Source organism: Hirundo rustica, unplaced genomic scaffold (assembly GCF_015227805.2).
Source record: "Hirundo rustica isolate bHirRus1 unplaced genomic scaffold, bHirRus1.pri.v3 scaffold_110_arrow_ctg1, whole genome shotgun sequence".
NCBI lineage: Eukaryota > Metazoa > Chordata > Aves > Passeriformes > Hirundinidae > Hirundo > Hirundo rustica.
The window spans coordinates 78,540-103,260 of record NW_026690211.1 but is presented as its reverse complement, the minus strand read 5'-3'; the positions used below and the strand labels follow the sequence as shown (position 1 = coordinate 103,260).

Below are 24,721 nucleotides of genomic sequence, written 5' to 3'. Positions count from 1 at the left end.
ATGGTCAGGGAAGGCCGATCGTTTCTCACCTTTCCCTGCCCGGAGGGCACGAGGCCATTCCCAACACACTTTGTGTCCTCCCTGAGCCAGGCCCAGGGGCACAAGCCTGGGGCCAGCCAGGCCACACTGGTGTCTGTGCCCCAGCTGACTCCTTCCCCTTCCCAGCACCAGCTCCTGCAGGCAGAGCTGCTCTCCACAGGCCCTGTGCTCACAGACACGTCCAGGCTCTGCTCAGGGAAGCTCCTCTCCCTGCTGATCATCCATAGGGAAACAAGGCTGGTCTCACATGTGCCCCAGCATGGCACCAGCAGTGGGAGAGCTGGAGAGGGGCAGTGGGGAAAGGGAGGGAGATGGGAACAGGACTTCAAGGGGGGAACCTTAACAAGTATGAGGCAATGTGAGAACTCCCAGCACACACCCTCTGCAAAGGTGACGGACAGAAGAGGGACTTGGACCACCTGCACCTGCAGAGAACACTTCAGCACGGAGGTGTTTCGGTGCCATGGATCACAGAAGCTGCTCCCTGAGGAAGGACTGTCCCTCCCCATCCCCTCTGAGGAGCTGAGCAGGGCGAGCTCACAGGGTGCTCAGCCTGTAGAGCAGCTTCTGCCTTCAGAGAGAAACATTTGCTTGGCAAGGGCCCTGCTCACCTTTGTTCTTCTCTAGGTGTGTTCTGAGGCCTTCAAGCTCAGACTGTTTGGTGTCCTGCAATTCTGTGAACGATTCATGCAAGGCTTCCATTTTTTTCTTGAGCTCCTGGAAGGCTACATCCATCTTACACTCCATGTCTTTTTTGGTCTTCTCATTCTTTCTCCTTCCTGTAGAAGAAGATTCGTGTCAGTGGGAAACTGACATTGCTTGCTTGAAGGGGAGACCATCCATCCTGCAGGGGATGACCAAGTCCTCTGTTTCGAACTCTCTTCTTGAGGGTCTCTTCTTGGGTCTTCCTACAGGTTGGGGTTTTGTTTTCTCTCCTCCAGGCTGTCCGGGTCTGTGCTGGGAAAAGCCCACTGCTGGGACATCTCTACACCCTGGGATCCTGGGGTCCTGGGCATCTGCATGGGGATGGGCATTTTAACAAAGGACTGGCCTTTGGAAATGGGAATTTATGGACAGGAGGGATTGTTTGATTTGACTGCACTGGGTCCTCATGCATGACAGAGCTCTGGATCTCCTTCTTGCTTGGCAGGGTTTAGTTTCCAGAGAGTGTGGGCAAGGACTGGCACTCACCTGCACAGAGAGGCTTCTGCCTTTGTCCCTGTAGCTAAGCTCAGGATGAGATTCCTCCTTTAGGAAGGAAAGGAAATCCCAGAAGGGATGTGCTATGTCTTCAAAAGCATTACCAATTGCAGGGAACACCCTCAGCCAGAGTAGGACGTGTCTCTGGTCAAAGGTCACCCCTCTGACCAAACTGATCCCTCCCCAAAGGCCAGCCCTTCTGTGCTCTGGAAGGGGTTCTGCAGGCAATGTCCTTGGGGGAGAGACCTCCACTGGCTTCACTTCTCTCAGGGATAACACATCCCATCCCAAGGGTTCCCAAGGATGGCCACAGACAAGAGGAATGCGATCCAACACACTTACGATATCTGCTGAATGCCCAATCTATGACATTTTCAGACAGAAGCACAGCAGCCGTTGTTACTGGAGAGCAGGTACATATAAAAATAAAATCAAAAGGAAAACAGGATATTTAACAAGGGCCTTTCCCCAAGGAACTTCAGGACGGCACTGAGCAGGTTCTGGAGCAGAACACATCCCACAGCCAACCCAGGAACCACGAGGTCCTGTGGACCAGGAGCCTCACAGCAGTGCTGGAGGGTTTCTGACCCTTGGGGCCCACTGAGGCTCTCCTGGGCCAGGAAGCTGCCTCAGCTGCCACAGCACTCAGGCACCTCACAGGTGCCTCAGTCCCACCAGAGCACAGCCACCCACAAGAGGGTGAGGCTCTTCTGCCTAACTCCGGGCGTGGAGAGGGACCTCCCAGGACCCTTCACTGACCCTTAGCACATTCGTTTCAGCCTGACCCCTCAAAGTCTTGCTCAGCAACACCCCCAGCTAGAGTAGGACGTGCCTCTGGTCAAAGGTCACCCCTCTGACCAAACTGATCCCTCCCCAAAGGCCAGGACTTCTGCTGTGCTCTGGAAGGGGTTCTGCAGGCAATGTCCTCGGGGGAGAGACCCCCACTGGCGTCACTTCTCTCAGGGATAACACATCCCTTCCCGAAGGTTCACAAGGATGGTGGCCACAGAGGAGAGGAATGGGATCCATGAGTCCACACTTACTTGCAGACTCAAACTGGCCTCCTTGAACATGCTGCCATGAACTTTGAATTTTTTTTTTTTTTTTTTTTTTTTTTTTTTTTTTTTTTTTTTTTTTTTTTTTTTTTTTTTTTTTTTGTGGCCATCGGGCTCACATGAGCAGAAAAACTAAAAAGAGAAATCTTCACTACAATATTTCCATAAGGATTTAAAAAATGCATTGAAGAGCTTCTTTGGGACACATATGCCCCTTATACTACTCAAACCTCTGATCCACTCAGGGTTTTTTAAATTACTTATTTTCCCTTCCACCACTGTCTAAACAGAAGTAATACTTACGTTACTTACTTAAGGTTTTACTCGGTTCAGCCATGTCCTTGTTTCTTGTCTCCTGTGTCCTTTTCTCAAGGTTCACTCTGCAATGCAAGGGAAAAGAGGGGCAAAGTCTCTGTGGTGGTCACAGGACTAGAGAAGATAATGCAGTCGATAAGATGTTCTGCTGTACTCCCACCTGGTCCCTAACCTTAAATCTTGTCTGCTCTGGAGCTCTGAGAGTTCTCACAGACATGTACATCATCTCCCTTGGGGAAAATTAAGATTTTCTGCTTTTGCAGAGTGCAGAATATGGTCTTCAACCCCACCCACAATTTTCCACCGAGGTAAGGGACCATTTTTCATTCCTTCAGACTCAAATCCTGGAGGTTATCCTGACCAGCTATAAAGGAATCTATGGAGAAAGGACAAGTGACATGGCTGGCTGCAGATGCCAACCAAACTTAGCTCACTTCCCCTCCTCAACTAGACAGGAGGAAAAAATATGACTCAGGAGCTCACATAGAGCCCAGGACATCCCTTCACCAGTTGCCATCATGGGCAAGCCAGACTCGACTTTGGAACGATTGCTTTGCTTTCTCTGCAATTCCCAGTAGAGCAGCAAACTGAGTAACAAAGAGAAAACTGAAGCCACCTCACTCCCACTCCCCTCTCCTCCTGGTTGTGAACACACCTGGTGCAGGTGGCTGGGGGCAGCTACAGTGCCAGATGCAAGTTGAGCACCAGGTGGAGCCTGAGACAAGAGCCCTTGAACTGCCAACAAAGCAGAACAAAGGGCACCAAGAGTGGTGGCACAGCTGGGGAAGGGACACTGAGAGATCCAGCAGGAGCCGAGGGCTTGGGAGGAAGACCCACACTTGAGCCTTGGGCATGAGGACTGTGAGGAGATAAAACTTAGGGGTTCCTTTGTTGGAGGAACAGCTCAGGCTGTTCCTGTGTTACTGCACGGGGAACAAATGGCTTTATGGAATCAGACATCTGAGACTCTGCTGTGGGAAACCTGGTCTGGAAGCAGCGATGACACAGGGGCTGAGTGGGAGTGGGGGATGTGAGGAGTCCAGCAGGGCCCATTGGGGCACTGGAGCTGTGGAGGGGCTCCCAGCACTGAACATCTCTGGTGGCTGGAGTGTGATGGCCAGAGACCCTTGGGAATGGTCAGACTGGGAAGGTTCCTTAATATCCTCTTCTGCACGGCTGGCTGCAGAAAGCATGGCCTTGCTGACCCTTCCAACAAAGCCGCCTGTCCCTTCTGACCACAGCTATCAGAGGACAATGGTAAGGTGAAGGCAGAAACAGGGACTGCTCAGGAGTGAGGAAGGGTCTGCTCAGGGCACAGCTCACTGCCACGCTCTGCTCTCCCTCTCTTTCTTGCCCTCCATTTCCCTGTGCTGTCTGCTCCTTGTGACTTTCTGTTTTCTTTGCCCAGGGCCATGTTCCACAGACGAAAGTGGACCTGGACTGAATTAAGGAACCCTTTTGCCAAAAGCTGCTACATGTTGAGAAAGCTTTCCTGGTGTTGAAAGGGAGTATAGACCCTGGTGAGGAAAAGAGCTCCGCTGAGGACTGTAAATAGAGAAATGCCAGCAGGGACCCAAGAGAAGCCACTGGCCCAGGGCCCATGGCTGTTGCACGGGTCCAAGCCCAGGACTGAACCCTGCTCTATTTCCTCCCACTACCTTTCCCTATTTTGCTATGGTCTGAAAGGAGGGAAAGAATATAAATGGCATAAACCACTCAATAGTTGAGGGTTCTTCCTCCTGAAAGCAGAGCAATAGAGTGATGGCTTCTTAAACAGCAACAATGAATAGATGATGTGCACGTGGAGCTGTCATGAATGTGTCTCTGCTATTATGAACACAGACGTGTACCTCAGATCATCACTCAGGGAAAGATGGTTATGCTTCCAGAAATGGGTCACCCTGCTTCTCACAAATTCTTCACTTCTCTCAGAGAAAAATGGTTCTCTCTGTCTCTCTCACACATTTAGAAGGAGCCCTGACAACTGGTTTAGACAAGAAAATTATCTTATGCAGGGCCAGATGTTTAATCCTGAGCCAAAGCTGAAGCTTTGAAGGAAAAAAGAAAAGGGCAGGGGCAAAAGGAGGAAAGGGGAGGAGAAGGAAAAAGAAAACAAATGGGAGGAGCAGGGGGGGAAGGGAGGAGAAAGAAAAAGTACAGCCAGAAAAAAAAAAAAAAAAAAGGAGAAGAAAATCTCTCTTCTGCATTGCCAGTGATGCCTTTGTTGGCCGGAAGCCAACAGAGTCTGGTCTGCCAAGAGAGGCTCAATCAATTAGACATTTTGAATTATGCATTGGCATTAATACCAGTATCTGAGTGAAATCCAGGAGGACTGTATGAGTGGTGGTGAAATATCATTATGCTTTCGTTGGGGTGCTAAGATGAGGTATTGTTTTAATTTTTATATTTATATTACTAAGTTATACTCTACAAAACAATATTTCATTGTATTTTCAGATTTAAAATTTATCTAATCAGCTAATGTCAAAAAAACAAACAATTGCCCACAATGAAATCATGGCACCCTATAATCATGGCTGTGCCTATATCAATATGCTACTTACTTTTTACTTTCCTCCCAGTTAATGTGCAGCAAGAGTCACAGCAGCAATTTTTGCTATCAGATAGAAAAAAAAAATTTAAATAAGTATGTAAGGCCTGAATTGACAATTTTTTCTCTTTGTAGGAATGAATTAGGTACTGGATTCGTATCTGTAGACTGTGAGCAGGAAGAGACAATGGACTTTGAATGGGAATTCCATGAAATATTAACTTTACGGTCTTCCTCCAATGCTTCTTGACTGGACCCTGACCCTCTGCAGCACAGCTGGGCCTCAAAGAGGCAAAGGCACTGAAAGCCCTGGGGACTCTGGAGGGCAGCAGGGATCCTTCAAGCCTCAGCAAAGGCCTGTGAAGGCCCCAGGATGGTTCCGGGAGCAGCGTCCTTTTCCCATTCAATTCTCCCTGGGAGAACTGGACACAGCACTTGAGGGCCTCAGCAGTGCCCAGCACAGAGGGACAGTCACTGCCCATGAAGTCTTGTGAGGAGGGGGTGCCACTGCTGTACATTGCCAATAGGGATTCCATTGGCCTTGCCTAGATGGGCGACTGCAGGTGCAGATTGCTCCGCTGCAGATATTTCTGTTTGGGCAGTGTCACACTTCTGTTGTTGGTTTTGTTGTTGCAGACACTGATATTCTTAAGGAAACCTCACCAACACCTGAAGGACAGCTGGAGGATTCCCCCCTCAGTTAGCCACCAGTGCAGTGGTTCCTGACTGCCACAGTGCCCGTGTCACTGGGCAGGTGTGCTGTGGATGTGCTGGGCAGAGGGGGCAAACCCTCTGCCTGGCCATGTATGCCAGGGCAGTTGCCATTCCCCATGGGAACCTGCTCACTGGCCTGCAGACTCCTCCAAATTGCTCCCAGAGCTCTTCTGCCAACTCTCCCTGATGATCAAGCAGTTTCTAGACTGCCAAGACAGTGTCCCCGCTTTCTGACCCCTCCACTGCTCACTCACGCAAGTCAACCTTTGCCCATCTTGTGGAGGATCTCCATGCACCCCAGATGCTCTTCAAACCTCCCATCCTCATCCTCCCCGACACTCCCTCCTGGCAGAGCCTCTGCCCTCCCACTGCATTCCACCAACACCCAGGCACAGCCTTCCAAACCATTTAGAGATGGTTTTGGCTCAGGAAAAAAAAAAACCAAACCAAACATGTATGCAGCTTCTGAGATCAAAACAAGCAATACTGGATTGTTAGGGGTGCAGAAACTCCAATTCGGGAGCTTTTGGGCGCAGAAACATTACTTTCGGGAGCAGAAGGAGCAAGCCGTGGGGAAATACAGGAGCAAGGGGCTGTCACCTACCTGGAACAAGGCTGGGAAGAAGCAGCTCCGCCGTGGGGGTGTGAGCACCGGGGGGCTCGTCACGCTCTTCCTCGCCCGCTCGACCCCTCTCCGTCCCCGCCTGCTCCCCTTCTCACCCCCAGGGCTCCTGCCTCCTCCCCCAGCAGCTCCTTTCTCGGTTTTACACCGACTTCCTGTAAATGCCTTGAAAACTGAAAGTGAAAATGCCCCGACTAGGAAGCAGCTCCTTGGGCGGCGTGGGGGGAAATGGGCACACCCAGCGGCCCCTCCCTGCTCCTGGAGGCCTCCCAGAGGCACCGGGAATGCACGGGAGGAGACTGGGAGCACTGGGAGCGAACTCCACGGTCTGGTGGCAAACAGGCTACGTGGCTTGACTTAGGGGCATCAGGAACTGATTTTCACAACTTCATGGCTTAGAAAACCTCCATTTCACTAGTTTGGGTACTGTAATAGTGATATGAGGAGCTTTGGAATGGAAAAAGATCATTTTGGGGGCTTTGGGGATCCAGAACACTGATTTTGCCTATAGAAAATACAAGCTAGAGAGCTAGAGAGCTCTGAGTCTCAAAGAAAGCAAATTAGGGGTATTTTGAACTCAGAAACACCCATTTAAAGATATTTTGGTGTCTGAAACACCAATTTAGGGAGCTGAGAAACACTCATTTAGGGAGGATTTGGGCTCAGAAATATCAAACTAAGGAGTTTTTGACCTCCCAAATCAAAAACCTATTTAGGGAGGGGTTTGCTCACAAGGGCTGGCAGACTGACTATACCCCAAACCCACCATGGCAAGTGCCGTGTGCTGTGGTGGTGAGAACAACCACTGGATGACTGCAGACATACCCTGTGTCCCGTGTCACTGCCTGGGACACTGTCCCGGGCCTTGAAAACACGTTTGGGGGACACAGCACTGCAGAAAGAATGGAATCACACAACGGAAGGCATTTCCAAAACAACCTTATGGACACCTGACCAAGAAGCAGGCACTGAATGGATTTATCGCATCCCCTGTGATGGACCAGCCTCTGGAAAGATGGAGTGATGGAATGGGCTGGTGAAGATGACAGCAAACAAAGGGTGGTGGCACTGTAACATTCTGTTGCAAGTGATGTTATTCTTGCATCAAGAACAAAATGAAAGGAAGTGATGTATACTGAAATGTTTTTCACTTTGAGAAATCACGCTGAATAGCAAAAGGAACGTGGTATTAATTTAACATCTTCAGATCCCTTTGTTCAGGCTTTAGGGAAGGAAAATAAAGAGAAAATGATTAAATGTTGTTGTTCTATGTGTAGCATGGGACACATCTGCTCTAAGCATTTAGATTGTCAAGAGAAAGAAGGTTTATATGCAGTTGCAAAGCCTAATGCACAGTGGACTAAAAAGGCCAGCTCCAGGCATAGATAAGAAAGCAGTAAAGATAAGAGAAGGTTCAGGGGAAGGTAAAAGTTCCCTGGCTCCTATTTTTATTGCATAGTCCCCAGTGATATTTAAATAAATCTACGGGAAATCCAGAAAACAGATGATTTTGATATGCGCTTGCCCATGGGGCAATCTGGAGAGAGAGGTTTGTTTTCAGCACAAGATACGTCAATCAAACATGGGACACAAATATTACACTTGCTGTAAGCAGTAAAAAAACCCTTAAGCTGCAATTCTGCATTCTAGAACACACCAGACAAGCAAAATGGGCCCAAAATAGGGAACGACTTGGTTGCCAGGGTGGCTAAAGAGGCTACAGAAAAAGGCATCCATGTTTTGGTTCCACAACGAGAAGTTAGCCTACCAGGCAGTCAGCCAGAATATGGTGCAAGAGACTGTCTGTTGTTTGAAGCATTCAATTCTAGACTTTACCCTGGTGGATGAGCAGCCATCCCCACTGGACAAGTAACAGTTCCCAAGCCAATTGTGTGAGAAACAGTAGACAGAGAACACCAATCTACACATTGGGTGGCAGAAAAATTGTTAAAACACTTAAGAAAGACAGTAATTGGCTCCAAGAGGACCAAGATTGTATATTCAAAGACTCAAAAATGTGGCACATGTAAAAAAAATAACCCAAATACTGGAAATAAAGTGGTGATAGGGGCTATCAAATCTGGTAATTTCCCTGGAGATTTTTGGCAAATTGGCTTTATAGAAATTCCACAAAAAGAGAGTTATAAATATCTTTTAGTCGGAGTAGATGCCTTTTCCAAGTGGCCTGAAGCATCTCCCAGTTGCACCAATATGGAAAAAGAAGTGAAAATACTGCTAAATCAAGTAATTCCATGCTTTAAGTTCCTCTAGGAATGTCATCAGACAGAGGGTCTGATTTTATAGTAAGAACAGTGGGACAAGTTAGCAAGGCCTTGGGAATTCATTGGAATTTACACAGTCCATACCAGCTACAAGCCAGGGGAAATGAGAAAGGATGAGTTGTACAATTGAGCTGCAACTGCATATAAACCTTCTTTCTCTTGACAATCTAAATGCTTAGAGCAGATGTGTCCCATGCTACACATAGAACAACAACATTTAATCATTTTCTCTTTATTTTCCTTCCCTAAAGCCTGAACAAAGGGATCTGAAGATGTTAAATTAATACCACGTTCCTTTTGCTATTCAGCGTGATTTCTCAAAGTGAAAAACATTTCAGTATACATCACTTCCTTTCATTTTGTTCTTGATGCAAGAATAACATCACTTGCAACAGAATGTTACAGTGCCACCACCCTGTGTTTGCTGTCATCTTCACCAGCCCATTCCATCACTCCATCTTTCCAGAGGCTGGTCCATCACAGGGGATGCGATAAATCCATTCAGTGCCTGCTTCTTGGTCAGGTGTCCATAAGGTTGTTTTGGAAATGCCTTCCATTGTGTGATTCCATTCTTTCTGCAGTGCTGTGTCCCCCAAACGTGTTTTCAAGGCCCGGGACAGTGTCCCAGGCAGTGACACGGGACACAGGGTATGTTTGCAGTCATCCAGTGGTTGTTCTCACCACCACAGCACACGGCACTTGCCATGGTGGGTTTGGGGTATAGTCAGTCTGCCAGCCCTTGTGAGCAAACCCCTCCCTAAATAGGTGTTTGATTTGGGAGGTCAAAAACTCCTTAATTTGATATTTCTGAGCCCAAATCCTCCCTAAATGAGTGTTTCTCAGCTCCCTAAATTGGTGTTTCAGACACCAAAATATCTTTAAATGGGTGTTTCTGAGTTCAAAATACCCCTAATTTGCTTTCTTTGAGACTCAGAGCTCTCTAGCTCTCTAGCTTGTATTTTCTATAGGCAAAATCAGTGTTCTGGATCCCCAAAGCCCCCAAAATGATCTTTTTCCATTCCAAAGCTCCTCATATCACTATTATAGCACCCAAACTAGTGAAATGGAGGTTTTCTAAGCCATGAAGTTGTGAAAATCAGTGTTCCTGATGCCCCTAAGTCAAGCCACGTAGCCTGTTTGCCACCAGACCGTGGAGTTGGCTCCCAGTGCTCCCAGTCTCCTCCCGTGCATTCCCGGTGCCTCTGGGAGGCCTCCAGGAGCAGGGAGGGGCCGCTGGGTGTGCCCATTTCCCCCCACGCCGCCCAAGGAGCTGCTTCCTAGTCGGGGCATTTTCACTTTCAGTTTTCAAGGCATTTACAGGAAGTCGGTGTAAAACCGAGAAAGGAGCTGCTGGGGGAGGAGGGAGTGAGACCAAGAAAATAAAGCAAGGGTGCCTGGCAAGAGCACACTATATTAACAGAGAACTCTTCTTTAAAACCACCAGTCTGTTACATATTAGTTTCAAGTCCCCTAGCAGATAAATCTTCTCTCTCTGGCCCCAGTGGGACTTCTAAATTCCTCCTTTAGGGCTCTGGTCACCGTTATGCCCACCTGGTACTGATCATGTACGCATTCTTTGGGCCCCAAAATGGGAAACATGATATAGAAGATGGCCAAAAGAACAAAAGAGCATGCGCAAGGAGACAAGTTGAAAAGTTCAACTCAGAGGATGACTATGTGCTTCATGCCCAAAGACCCCTGACAACCACCAGAGTGATCAATAAGGAGCAGTGCACAGCCGCAAATTGGCGTGGAACTAATTTTAATACGAAGCGGGGACAGGCAGGGTTAGAAAATGAATATGTATTAGGTGTATCATAAAACCCTAGTTTGTAGAGATAATAAGGGAGAAACAAAGCTCCCAGGGGTGCATGTCTTTGAGGAGTTATCCCCATGCACCTCAGCGCTGAATAAATTCACACCTACTCTCAGAACCACTCTGTGAGTTATAGAGTCTTTGCTCCGCACATCACTGGCAGTGCTGGCAGTGCCCAGGAGAAGCCAGGTCTTGGTGCCTGGGGTACTGCAGGGTCTGTGCCACCAAGGGCTGTGAGGAGACACCTTGTCCTGAGGCCCTGGGGCCTCCTGGCACAGCCCCAGCAAGGCTGGGCACTGTCAGCCCCTTGTCCTGCCCTCAGCATCCCCCCACATCCCAGTGGCCTCAGGGATCTGCTGGGACCAGTTCCTGGGGAGCCTTGGGCAGGAATGGCCCTGGGGGGCTCCTTAATGCTCCCAGGGACTGCAGGTTTTCCAAAGGACTTTGGGTTTTGCTTTGGCCTGGGAGTCTCTGAGGGGTTTGTGCAATCATGGCCTCCAATTAGCTTCTGTAATTAGTCCCTGGAGATGTTTTGTCAGTAACAACACTCAGTGGGGCTCATTAATGCCTCAAAGTACTTAAGAGTCATTAAAGTAGTACTTTTTGACTCTGAATCCCTGAGAGGTTTGTGCAGTCATGGCCTCCAATTATCAAATATTTAATGAGTCCCTAGAGAGGCTTTGTATTGACACTCAGTGGGGCTCATTCATGCTCTGAGATACTCGAGGGTTTTTTAAGGTACTTTGGGTTTTCCTTCCCACACGGAGTCTCTGAGAGGTTTTTGGGCAATCATGGCCTCCAATTCTCTCCTCCAAGGAGTCCATGAGGAGCCTGTGTTGGGGATGGACCTCAGTGGGACCCATGAATGCTGTGAAACACTTTGGGTTTTTCCTGTGACTTGGACTGCTGGAAAGGTTTGTGCAATCTCCTCTCAGGCCCTGAGGGCTCAGCACCAAATGCACCACGGGGCTCACTGGGATCAAGCAAGTCCTGACAAACCATGGCTCTGCCTTGATTTCCCTCTGGTCTGGTGCAGTTCATTAGGAAGGTTTTCTACAACAGTTATGGAGAAAGATTTCAAAGAGTTTCTAAGAAATACACATTCCTGTAATAAAGGGTGTATTTTACTACTTTTCTCTTTGTAGCAGAGGTGATTTCAGTGTTCTGTGATTGATACTGATCCAGGGTCTCTCCTCAGGAGGTCTGCAAGGGGCTGTGGCCATGGACACTGCACTGACCCCACTGCTGGGTTTGGGTGCCACGGCAACCGTGAGCAGTTCAAGTTTCCTTGGAAACACTGGGGAGGACTGGGACACACTGGGGGACACTGGGAATGCTGTGGGAGACACTGGGCCATATTGGGAGTGATACTGGGGTGGACTGGGACAACCTGGGAACACAGGGAATGCTGAGGGGGAATCTGGGCATACTGGGATGGACTATGGGGTTACACTTGGGAATACTGGGATATACTGGGACATACTTTGAGTGATACTGGGGGATAGTGGGACAAACTGGGAACACTGTGTGGAAGAATGTGGGACACTGGGCCACTATGGATATCACCAAGGGGAACTGGAAGGAAATGGGAATGAACTCAGGTGTTCTGGGAGGGCCCAGAAGGGCACTGGGGGTGCATTGGGGATGAACTGGGCTGTACTGGAAGGGACTGGAGGGGTGTTCCCGCCTTCGCCGCCTCCCATTTGCGGAGGCTCCTGCCCATCATCACCGCTTGCAGCCAATCAACGCCGAGGATCGGGATTAAGAGGCGGTGCCTGCTGTCGGCGCCAGCTTTTGGTTTTCCCTGTAACTCCCGTCACGCCCCACGGCCCGATAGAGCTCCGTTGCAGCCGGGACTACAGCGCCCGTCACTCCCCCCGCTCCACAGAACCCCGGTATCGCCCCCATGTGTCCCACAAGTGTCCCCCAGAGCCTCCACCATCCCTCAGTGTCCCCTCAGCGCCCATTCGGGATTCCCCAGAAGCGTCTCCGCGTCCCCTGAATCAATGCCCGTTACAGCCACGCCTGAGAATTCATCTCCTTTCGTCCCCGGCGGCCTCAGAGCCCCTCATAAAACAGTTCCGCTCCTAAAACTCCTGCCGTAACCGGCGCCCTAAAGAGCCCGGTTAGAGCTCCCCAAGCTCCCCCCAAGAGCTCCCGAACCATATGCGTTCCTCCCGAGGACCTCAAGTCGCGTCTCGGCCGCAAAAGCGACCCCCCAAGTGTCTTCCCAGACCCCAAAAGCTCCGTTAGACCCACTTCCGGGACTACAGCTCCCAGCATGCCCCGTGATGCCCGTAGACCGCTATTCTAGCCGTGACTTCATCTCCCGTCATGCCCTGCGCCGCACTGAGAGCCTATGGAGCTGCGCCTAAAACCCCCGTGATGCTCCGCGGCCCGATTGACCCGTGTTATACCCGCTCCTACAACTCCCATCATCCCCCGCGCCGCAGAGAGCGCCGTCAGAGCCCCCCAAGTGCCCGCCCGAAGCCCGAAGGGCCCCAGATTCCACTCCCTGACCTCCAAGTGCTCCCCCAGACCCCGAATTGTCCGACAGAATCCCTAAGTTCCCCTCCAAGTGCCCGCCCGGCTCCTCTTAGTGTCGTTCATAGTCTCAAATTCTCTCCAAATTCCCTCCCCAGGCCCCAAACTCCCCCAAATGTGCCCCAGAAATGTCTCCATGGACCCCAAAGTGTCTCCTTTTACCCTGCCTGAGAAAATTATAGAAAAGATGGCAAAAGGATTAAAAATAGGACTAATTTGCATAAATAGGGAGAAATCAATAGCAAATAGTGGTCAAATAATTAATGGAATTGTGTCACTAAGAACCAATGAGTCAAATTTTTTTGATTGCTTAAAATGTATAGATTTCTTTATATAAATATAAAGATTAGGTCTATAGAAACATATGTAGAAACATACACTTATATTATTATAAATAAGAAAAAGGTGATTAAATTTTAATTATTTAATTAGATTTTAATTGTAAATGAAAGTGCGCTTTTTTTTTTTTTTTTGTAAATTATGTTTTGGGAGTTTAGTCCCACGTGGGCGATGTCAGACTCGGTGAGGTTGGGAGTAAGGAGCAGGTTCTCCAAAGAGCGTAAGCTTCCAAGGGTCTTGTTATGAACAAATCAAAGGCAAGTGTTATAAATAGGCAGGAGTCGATGTTATCTCCTTTTAATGCCTTTATTAGTGATTTCAGCAGAGGGACGGCTCGGGGTAGGGATGCCCTTGCCCACGCTGCACCAGCCGGACACCGCCGAGGAGGAGGTCTCGTCGGATCTGCGTCGCTGTCGTCGCAGAGCCGGAAGCCACGCCTCACGGGAGTCCCTAGGCTCGCTGATGGCTCGAATGTCTAGGGGGGGTGACTCTTAGCAGGGACTTCAGAGGTTATGGCAACTCCTCTCGATGTTTGTAGGTGATACTGGCAGCTACCTTGGCTCTTTCCCCACTCAGCGCTGCATCCTGTCTCTCCGGGTCTTAATCAGGCTCGCTGTTCTGAGCGGTTCTTAGTTCTAGACTCACTTCCGGCTATACCCGATTTGCATAGGGGCGGTGACAGGCCCAGAGCAGGCGAGGAGTGGGCGAGGCCCCCAAGTTGATGGGCAGGCTGGTATGTGGGCGGTGTCTTGGAGAGCAGCGGGGCCTACAGACTAAGGTAGGGGTACAGGGAAAGTACGGGACGGGATGAAGGTAACATTCGAACCACAGAATCAGGGCATTTACGATTGGGTTTTAGGGTACAACAGTACATTAAACAGATAACTTTTATAACTAACAGATAACATTGATACATAGAACAGAGGATACCCACAACTAACTACTAACTGCTAATAACTAATGGCCTGGACCCTTTGTTAAACTCTTTATCTTTCTCAATCCCCCCTCTTTTTCTTTGATCGAGTTTAACTCGCATCAATTCTTTTGAGTTCTTGGTATTGATTGTAAATTTCTTCTGCTGTACTTAGTTCCTTTATTTCTGATGTTAAACTCAACATATGTGGGAGCTTTTGTGTATTACCTTGGGATACTTGGAGGCTTGCTTGCACTGCTGATGTAATAATTCGGATTAGGCAGGGTAGTAAGCATGGGATGAGTATGAGGCTTACTAATGCACTCAGAGCTATAAAACTTACTTTCTTCCACCACGCCCCCTTGGATGACCAAAATCTGTCCCACCAGTCAATGTTTAGTAATGGGGTCCACTCCTGGTTTCCCACGTAGGCGACTCTCCTGATTTCTTTCGAGATGTTTCTAATGACCTCACTCTTATCGTCAATCTCAAGGCAGCACTCAGAGGTATTAAACTTCCCGCATATGCCACCCTCATCGGCTAACAGGTAATCCACCGCTAGTCTTATTTGATATACCACTGTCCTAGTTTGGGATAACTGCTGGCTGATATGGTCTAATGCTAGGGCAGTGTTATTTGATATTACTTCTAAGACTGCCTGCAGCCTAATAATTCGGTTTAACATATAAACGGGAGTTCGATACCCCCACGACCCGTCTTGCGCCCAGGTTGCTGGTCCATATGTTTGTATAATTTTTTCAGGAGTCCAAACTTCTCCTTTCCAATCCTGGGAGCTGCCCATATTGATTACGGTTCGTTTTTGCCTCTTTAGGTTGTCATATAATGGTACTCCCAGGGTGTTTCCAGATTGGCGTGGCAACAGAAAGAAAGCTGGTTTTATAATTCCTATAGTGCAGCTCCCTGCCCAATCCCTGGGAAGATGTGTATACGCTTTGTCCCCACAAATCCAAAAGAGATGTTCGGGGGCGTTCCAGAACGTATTTTGGGTAATAAATGGAGATTCCCAGTATTTCGAGATTTCTTCAATTCCCCAAAAGGGGTTGATTCCCCGGTCAGTGCATTGGTACAAGTCATACACCTCATTATAGATACATCCTGTTCCCGTTTTCCTAGTTGCCCAGTAGGTGTACGGTTCTCTGGGAATCCACTTTTGGATGAAGTCCCTGATAATGAGGGTTCTTTTACAGGCCATTCTCCCCACTGGGGTCTTGTATCGTTTGCCTGTTCTTTTAATGCATTCTTCTCCGACTACTTTAGTTTTCAAATCCCATTGCTCTATTTCTCTTTCCCCTATGTATGGTGGTTCTGGCTTCATCATTTTCCATTTTAGTATGTCTAATGGTGATAAACTGATCCCTTCCCAAGGCCATACGTCTGCTACTTGAGTACTCCCACATATCCAGCAGTTAGTTAAGTTCAATTCGTGGCTAATCCTCTCAATTAGATCAATGAATAAATTTTCGTTGGGGAGTTCACTTAATTCATCTTTTCTGATGGTTAAGGGTTTTTCTTTCACTAGGTCTGAGGCCCCTTCCTGATTGTCTATCTTTTCTAAGCAGAACCATTCTCTCATAGGGCATTCTCCAGTTAGACGCTGCCTATAATTGGCTATATTCTTGGCAACCCAATATTTCTTACCTTCCTCTTGGCAGGAGGTAAGTTGTCCGGCCTCAAAACAAGTGGGGTTTACATTCGTATGAACCCTTATCAACTGCTGTAAATCCTCCCCATCATAGATGGGTGAATAGCACTTTGTGCAAGCGGCCCCTTCTGTATGTTTATTCATCGCCAGGACTAGCATCAGTCCTATCAGCTTCCCCAAGAGTCCAGTATGAACCATGATTGTTTTGGTCTCACCTGGGCTTGCCTCTTGGGACTTAGGGGCTCTCCGCGTTCTGTCCTTAGGGTTCTGTAGTTATCTTTCCTTCCACTCAGAGGTTAATTTGGTTATTTCGCCCTTCTAAAGATTGCTCTAGGAGAGAAATTTGAATATATGTTCTAATTTACTTATCTATTTGCTTAACTGCTTTTAACATTAACTGAACTTTTATTACACAATGTCAACAATTTTCAAACCTAATACAACAGCAAGTGATTTATAATAACTTTTCTTCACTTGAATTAATTTCTTAATCACAGTTCTTTAACAGTCTCTGGGGCTCAATTGAGTTGCTCCAGTCTTCTACTGAGTTTTTGTTTTCCTTTTAAACGTCAGTTTTAGCGGGTCCAGTTGCGGGGTTACCGTCCAATCGGAGGAGTCAGCTGGTTGGCTTAGGTCTGGGGGTTCACTTGGGGGTGACACAGGTCCTTTTACTCTAGTGATGTGGGTCCAGCCTCTTTCTTTAGTGCGTACCGCGGTATGAGTGGTTAGGAGTACCTGGAAAGGACCTTCAAATTTTGGGGTCAATGGGGTAGTGCTCCAAGATTTAATTAAAACCCAATCCCCAGGAGTTATTTGATGTATGTTCGCGTCGAGAGGGGAAGTTTGAGGAATATACCCTTTTATTCTGAGGTTTTCTAGTGTTTTACTGATGGTCTGCAGATACTTTCGGGCGGCTGTATCACCTTCTATATATTCCCCGGTGCTGTATGTTGTTAAAAGAAAGGGGAGCCCGAACATCATCTCATAGGGGGAAGCCCCTATATCCGATCTTGGCCTAGTTCTGATTCTCAGGAGAGCTAGGGGTAAACACTTTAACCAATTTAACTGTGTTTCTTCGATTAATTTTGTTAATACGTTTTTAAGGGTCTGGTTCATTCTTTCCACCCTCCCTGAGCTCTGGGGGTGCCAGGGGCTGTGCAATCTCCAATTTATGCCTAATTCTTTAACAATTTGGCGCAGAATTTTAGCAGTAAAATGAGTTCCCCTGTCCGAATCAATGTTATTTACTAACCCATACCGAGGGATTATGTGCTCTAGGAGTATTTTTGCCACTACTTCCGCTGTTTCCTTTTTGGTCGGGAACGCCTCTATCCAATGAGTAAGGTGGTCGACCATGACCAATAGATGTTTGTACCCTTGGATTTGAGGCATCTCAGTGAAGTCAATCTGAATACTCTGGAATGGTCTCAGAGCTAGTTCCCTCCCTCCAGATATGGCTTTCCTCGCTATCCGTTGGTTGACTTTTTGGCAGATCGTACACCCTTGCGTTATGGCTTTTGCTATGCTGTATATTCCTATGCAAAAGTTTTCTTTTAAGAAATGGTCACATAATCCCTGGGTTCCCCAGTGGGTTAGTTCGTGAATTTCGGTTAAAATCCTTCTGGCTAGGGGTTTATTCAAAAACTTCCTGCCATCCGGAGTTAACCATTCCCCATGCTCTCCCTTCCTCATTCCTAGGTCCTTGATCGCTTTTAATTCTGTTCTATCATACTTCGGTTTCTCTTCCCCTCCCTCTTCCTCTGATGTTTCATTTAAGGCTAATATTCTAATTGATCCTTTGGGGTCTTGAGCTGCTCTTTTTGCTTCTTTGTCTGCTAGTTGGTTCCCTTTCCCTTCAAATGTGGTTTCTTTTTGATGTCCTTTTACATGTACCACAGCAATCTCAATGGGTTTTAACAAAGACGTTAAAACTGATCTTATCATTTCCTTATGCACTAGGTCTTTCCCTTTTGAATTGAGATATCCCCGTTCCTCCCAGATCTTTCCGAAGGTATGGACTATCCCAAAAGCGTACTTCGAATCGGTGTAAATAGTTCCCCGGTCTCCTCCTAATAGGTCTAGTCCCCTTTTTACAGCATAAATTTCGCAGAGTTGGGCAGACCAACTCGAGGGTAACTTTCCCGTTTCTCGAACTTGAATGTCTTCTATGGTGGATCCTTCTACCACTGCATACCCTGAAACCCTTTTCCCCTCTAGAACTCGTGATGATCCATCAGTGAATAACCTTTTTCCATAAGGTAAGGGAGTACTTTCCAAATCTTCCCTTACCTTCGTCTGGAGACTCATAAGTTCCAGACAATCATGCTCCAAGTCTGGAGGTGGTTCCCCAGAGAGGAACTGTGCAGGGTTCAGGTTTTTGGAAACTGTTAACCTCAAGTTCTCCGAGTTTATTAAAGTGATCTCATATTTCAGGATCCGGGAATCGGTTACCCACCCCGGGGCTTCTCGGCTCAAAACTGTTTTGATATCATGAGGTGTATGAATTTGAATTTTTCCATTTAATGTGAGCTTTTGGGACTCCTCAACCAACACTGCGGTGGCGGCTACAGCTTGCAGACAGGCTGGCCACCCTCGGGCTACAGGATCTAATATTTTGGAAAGGAAAGCAATTGGCTTTTTGCACCCTCCCCACTCCTGAGCTAACACACCATAGGCCACTCCTCCTTCGGTGTTCACAAATAGATCGAATTCTTTCTTCAGATCGGGCAGGCTCAGGACAGGTGCGGTGGACAACTTGTTTTTTAGTTTTTCCAATTGTTTTTCATCCTCTTGTGTCCACTCTATGGGCTCTGGACTTACCAATTTATCATAAAGGAATCTCACATTTTGGGTGTACTCATCAATCCAATGTCTGCAATACCCGAAAAGGCCTAATAATTTTCTTATGTCTCTTTTGGTTTTTGGAGCAGGTATTGCTATTATTCCAGCAATCCTCTCAGGGCTTAATTTCTTGTATCCTTTGCCAATCAAATGCCCCAAATAGGTCACTTCCGGTTTCACGAATTGTAATTTCTTTTTTGATACTTTCAGCCCTTTTTCCCCCAGAAAATTCAGGAGTTTAATGCTGGTGGTTCTCACTTCAAGTTGGTTTTCTCCTGAAATCAGTAAATCATCCACATACTGGAGGATTTGCACCTGTCCTTCTGGGGTGAATTGCTCTAGCAGCCTTTCCAAAGCTTGCCCAAATAAATTTGGTGACTCAGTGAACCCTTGGGGTAGGCGTGTCCATCTTAGCTGCTGTCTCCTCTTTGTTTCAGGATGGTCCCATTCGAACGCAAACCAGTCTCTGCTCCCCTCTGCTAGTGGACATGCCCAAAATGCATCCTTCAAATCTATGATGGTGAACCAGGCATGCTCTTGGGGAATCTGGCTCAGGAGATTGTATGGATTAGGGACTACAGGGTGTTTGGTGATAGTCCTCTTATTAATCTCCCGTAAATCCTGAACCAATCGATATTTCCCTTCCGCTTTCTTCACAGCTAAGATGGGTGTGTTATGTGGGGACATGCATGGTTCCAGGATGCCTTCTTTTAACAGTTGTTCAATAATGGGGATCAACCCTTTCTTCCCTTCCAAAGACATTGGATACTGTTTTATCCTGATGGGAGGAGTTCCTGGTTGCATTTTAACTTCTATAGGTGGTATATTCAGGAGGCCGCTCTTCCCTCCTTCTGCCCATACCTCTGGGTTTATTTCCTCTATGTCTCCGGCAGTTAATTTCATAATCTTTACTTTCATTTGGCCGCCTTCGGGGATAACTCCTATTCCTAATAGTACTTGCAAATCGCGTCCCAATAGGTTGCTCTCTAGGTCCGGTAAATAAATAAAATCCGCTCTTATTTGTTTAGAATTCCCCTTGACCTCTATTCCTTCTATAATTGAAGCTGCGAATGGTTTCCCCTCCGCCCCTACGACCTCACATGTTCTAGTTCCGATATTAACTCCCACTGGAAGCCTCCTAATACTGGATCGGTCTGCTCCAGTGTCTACTAAAAATTCATATTCCTCGTGTTGGGGACCCACTTCAAAATTTACTATGGGCTCACCTCGGTGGTACATCGGGTCCCCTAGTGCATAGAGCCCATGACACCCCTAATCCTCGTTGTTTTCGCCCTTTAATAGCTTCTCTAAGGCATCCTGTTCTTTTGTGATGGCTTCATCAAAGGATAATTTCTGACACTCTCTTCTTATGTGTCCAACCTCCCCACAATAGAAGCATTTTCTGTCCTCTCCTGGCCTCCCAGGAGTCTTCCAAGGTGGTAAGGCCCTTCCTCCCCCTGACTTGGTACTTCTCCGATTGGGAGGGTTTTGATCTTGTATCGCTTCTCTTGCTACAGCCACCATTATCTTTGCTTTCGTCTTGGTTTTCTCCTCCTCCCTTCTTAGATAGACCTTTAAAGCCTCTCTTAACAACTCATTTACGTCTTTTTCTTGCCAGTCTTCTATTTTTTCTAATTTCCTCCTAATATCGGGCCAGGACTTGGTGACGAACTGTGTCTTTAACAACACCTGACCCTCGGGACTATCGGGGTCTATACTTGAATAAAGTTGAAAATTCCTCTTTAACCTGTTTAACCAGGTTGCGGGAGTTTCGTCTTTCCCCTGCATATTATCAAATGCTAATCTGGTATTATTGCTTCGGGGTACTGATTCCTTTATACCTTTAACTATTAGACTCCGATAGTCGTCCATACTTCTCCGGTCTTCCTCCCTGTTCGGATCCCACCTCGGATCTACGACTGGTAATTTGTAATCCCCTGGCGGACCCGTTCTGTTTTCTTTCTCCCAAATTTTCATCCCGGCGGTCCTAATCATTCTAATCTCTTCTGGGCTAAATAAAATCTTCAGAATCGAATTCATCTCTCCCCACGTGTAGGTATTGGGGCCCAGAAATTGATCAACTTGATTCGATATGCCTACAGGGTCCTCTACCAGGTTTCCCAGTTCTTTCTTGAAATTCCTCACCTCTGAAGCTGTTAGTGGAGCATTTACAAAACCGACCCCTCCTGCAACTCCACCCATCGGGACTTCCCTTAAGGGGAAAAGTTTAGTTCTAGACCGGGTGTTATAGTTATGTCCCTCTGGGACTTTAGTTACCCCTATGAGGTTAGTACTGTGAGAGGGGTCCGTATTCGGGGTGTTAAGGTCTAGCTCCCAACTACGAGGTGGAACAGGAAGTTTAGATGGCGATGGAGAATGTATGGAGTTTGGAGAGACTGGCTGCGAGACTGAAGGAGGAGTAGGAGAAGCTACAAAGCTATAAAAGGGGTTTTTACTAGAGCTATGAGATGTTACTGTTAGGGGTGTATTCCCAGAAAAATTCACAGCACCTACCAGAGGTGCATTCATAGAAAAATTAGTCCCCATCGGGGACGTATCTACCGAAAAATTAGGGGAAGGGGAATTAGGTACAGGGGAGGAAACTGGTGAGGAAGGGGTCTGAGGACTGACTTGGGGTAGATCAGGGTAAATAGGAGGAGGGGGTAAGTGCTCAAGGGGGTCCCATACAGGACCCTCCTCTTCTTTCTTATCTTTATTTTTCCCTTCCTTTTCCTGCATCTTGCAAATTTTTACTGTCTCAGTACCTGATCTTACATGCATCCAGCAGGCAGCATACCTTAGTTGCTCTGTGTCTACTTCCTCTTGGGCTCTCAAATATTGGTTTAACTGTGAGCTCATCCAAGAGTCGGTGGTACCGTACCATGGCCATTCCCCGGGTAGATTAAGGGTTGGCCATACTTCCACGCAATAGTGAATCATTTTCACTTTGTTTAAGTTCTTAGTTTTCTCATTGTTCTCCCACTGGTCTAACATTCTCCCTAGTGGGCTATCAGAAGGGATGTTAGCTACCTTCCCTTTTCCCGCTTTCCTCTCCTTCCTGATCTTACTTCCGCACACACCCATTCTTACTTGGTCAAATGAAAATACTCTACTGTGTCCTTACCCAAAGGAAATCTTACGACAGGACAACGCAAACTAGAAAAGCGACCTTTCTTGAACTAAAATCTTATAAGGTGCCCCTACTCAAACGGAAATTTTAAAGACGGGCAACTAAAATCTAAAATTTCATTCACTCTGGATAGCTTACTGGCACGCCCTTAGGTCCTGGCCACTATCCCTCTTTCACTCTCTCAGACAGCCTGTTGGCCCGCCCTCAGGGCCCAGCCACTGTCCCTCTCTTACTCACGACGCCACACTAAACTAATCCCCGCAGACGGCCGATAGACCGGGGCCCAAGGTGTCAGGCACCGCCTGCAGCCAGGATTAGTGCGTCGCGGTGCGACACTCACTCTGTCCCTAGCTTTGAACTACCCGCACCTCAGTAATTCCCTAACCACACACACCCCCACCCGGGACAGCGTCCTGTCCGCCCGCCGGTGGGCTGCCCCCGGATAGCGTAGACGCCTCCGCCCAACGGTCCCAACGTGTCCGGTAGCGTATCCTAGTGGTACCCCCGCCCAACACTCCCGTCCGGTTTGCACGTCTACCCCCGCCAGGGCAGGTCCCTTACACCCGGTAGCATAACTCCCCTTTGAGCTACCCCCACCCAGTGTAAGGCTCGCACTCTTGGTCCCACCGTACTACGCCGGATTAGCGGCGCACCCCCTCGTTGCCGGCCCGTAGGTCCGCCCTTAGGACCCCAGCCGCCGCGCTACGGGCTTCCTACCGCCCTTGCTCGCTGGGTAGCCTGCCGACCCGCCCTCAGGGCCTCAGCCACTACCCCGGGTAGCCTGTTGACCCGCCCTCAGGGCCCAGCCACTACCCTTGTGGGGGGGGATCCCTAGTGGGGCCTCCTACCAGTTGCCTATCAACCTCACACGGGCCACTCACACCCTAGGTTTCCTCCGCCCGTTCGGAGGGGGGCCCACTATGCCCCTGGAGGCGCCTCACTCGCTCAGGCTCCACTCGCTTCCCCCTGTTCCCGGCCGGCCCCCTCGCGGGAGTCCCGGAACCGCGGTACTAAGGGGTCCACACTCGCTTCGGAGGTCCGAGCTGCCGGCCCCCGTCTCATTCACACCACACTCGCTCGCCTCCACTCCCGCCACCGGCTATACTTACCAGCCGGCGCTCCTCGGCGCTGTCTTCCTCGATGCTGCGTCCCTCGTTGCTGGGGTCCGATGTTCGCCAGCTGTCCCAGGAGTTCGAAGATGGGCGGCGCCTTCCCTTCTTCGTCCTCTTCTGGGCGTGGCGATCCCGGACGAGCCCCCAAAATTGTTATAAATAGGCAGGAGTCGATGTTATCTCCTTTTAATGCCTTTATTAGTGATTTCAGCAGAGGGACGGCTCGGGGTAGGGATGCCCTTGCCCACGCTGCACCAGCCGGACACCGCCGAGGAGGAGGTCTCGTCGGATCTGCGTCGCTGTCGTCGCAGAGCCGGAAGCCACGCCTCACGGGAGTCCCTAGGCTCGCTGATGGCTCGAATGTCTAGGGGGGGTGACTCTTAGCAGGGACTTCAGAGGTTATGGCGACTCCTCTCGATGTTTGTAGATGATACTGGCAGCTACCTTGGCTCTTTCCCCACTCAGCGCTGCATCCTGTCTCTCCGGGTCTTAATCAGGCTCGCTGTTCTGAGCGGTTCTTAGTTCTAGACTCACTTCCGGCTATACCCGATTTGCATAGGGGCGGTGACAGGCCCAGAGCAGGCGAGGAGTGGGCGAGGCCCCCAAGTTGATGGGCAGGCTGGTATGTGGGCGGTGTCTTGGAGAGCAGCGGGGCCTACAGACTAAGGTAGGGGTACAGGGAAAGTACGGGACGGGATGAAGGTAACATTCGAACCACAGAATCAGGGCATTTACGATTGGGTTTTAGGGTACAACAGTACATTAAACAGATAACTTTTATAACTAACAGATAACATTGATACATAGAACAGAGGATACCCACAACTAACTACTAACTGCTAATAACTAATGGCCTGGACCCTTTGTTAAACTCTTTATCTTTCTCACAAGGAAACCTGCTCTTTTTTAATGCCTTTATTCGAGAAATCAGCTCTTGGTGGGGGTGTTGCCCGATCCGAAGAAAACACAAACAACCGAAGTCGTTTATGCGGTGCTTTATTGAGGGCCTGGGAGTCTGTGGACTAGCGTCCAAAGACAAGACCCCACCTTTACTGAAAAATCACAGGGTTTTTATATGTTTCTTTACATGATTTCTTCATCATTACAAATTCTTACTTCACTTTTACCACCTGGTACAATTATCTTTCTGACATTTAGGTTTCTGCCAAAGGTACATTCCCTAGATAAATGGATACACTCCTTATCATAATTAGCTATACTGCTTACATTACAAAATCTGCTATAAAGTTCATCTGCAGGTTACATGCGGCCTACCAAGCCTTAGCATGACTACTACTACTAATGTCAACTACTGTCAACTACTGTCAATTCTTAACATTTACTACTAACTTAATACAGTTTATTGAATAAAATGAATGTGATGGCAACATAATTCCCCCCTTTTGAGCATTCTTCAGTCTTCTGCAAGAATGCTCAACTCTTAGTTATCGTTGGGTCTTTCAAATGCTGGATTTTCTTGCCCGACGGCAATTTCATACTTCGGAGGAGGCGGGTACTTCTCATTATCTCTTGTTAAGGCTCTCATCACTCTTCTGGTGCGTCTTGTTTCTCTTTCAATGATTCC

The 24,721-nt window shown here is 48.2% G+C and overlaps 1 protein-coding gene across 5 annotated transcripts in view; it reads right to left on the bottom strand.

Annotated features, from left to right (window-relative positions):
• The window catches only part of LOC120747617 (uncharacterized), a 44,915-nt gene extending 38,299 nt beyond the window's left edge, over nt 1-6,616 (bottom strand). For 3 of the 5 annotated variants that reach the window (XR_009208707.1, XM_058424310.1, XM_058424311.1), the window contains exons 1-5: nt 6,479-6,616; nt 5,174-5,226; nt 2,607-2,674; nt 1,582-1,641; nt 651-818 (exon numbers count right to left, since the gene is read on the bottom strand). Coding sequence is in view for 2 of the 5 variants with exons in the window: in XM_058424310.1 (XP_058280293.1) it covers nt 651-818; nt 1,582-1,641; nt 2,607-2,631 (253 nt within the window). In the remaining 3 variants the exon portion in view is untranslated. Of the gene's footprint in view, nt 1-650; nt 819-1,581; nt 1,642-2,597; nt 2,724-5,173; nt 5,227-6,478 lie in introns of all 5 variants that reach the window. The other 2 variants (XR_009208708.1, XR_009208709.1) reach the window with 2 other exon arrangements.
• Nucleotides 6,617-24,721: the final 18,105 nt, after the last annotated feature.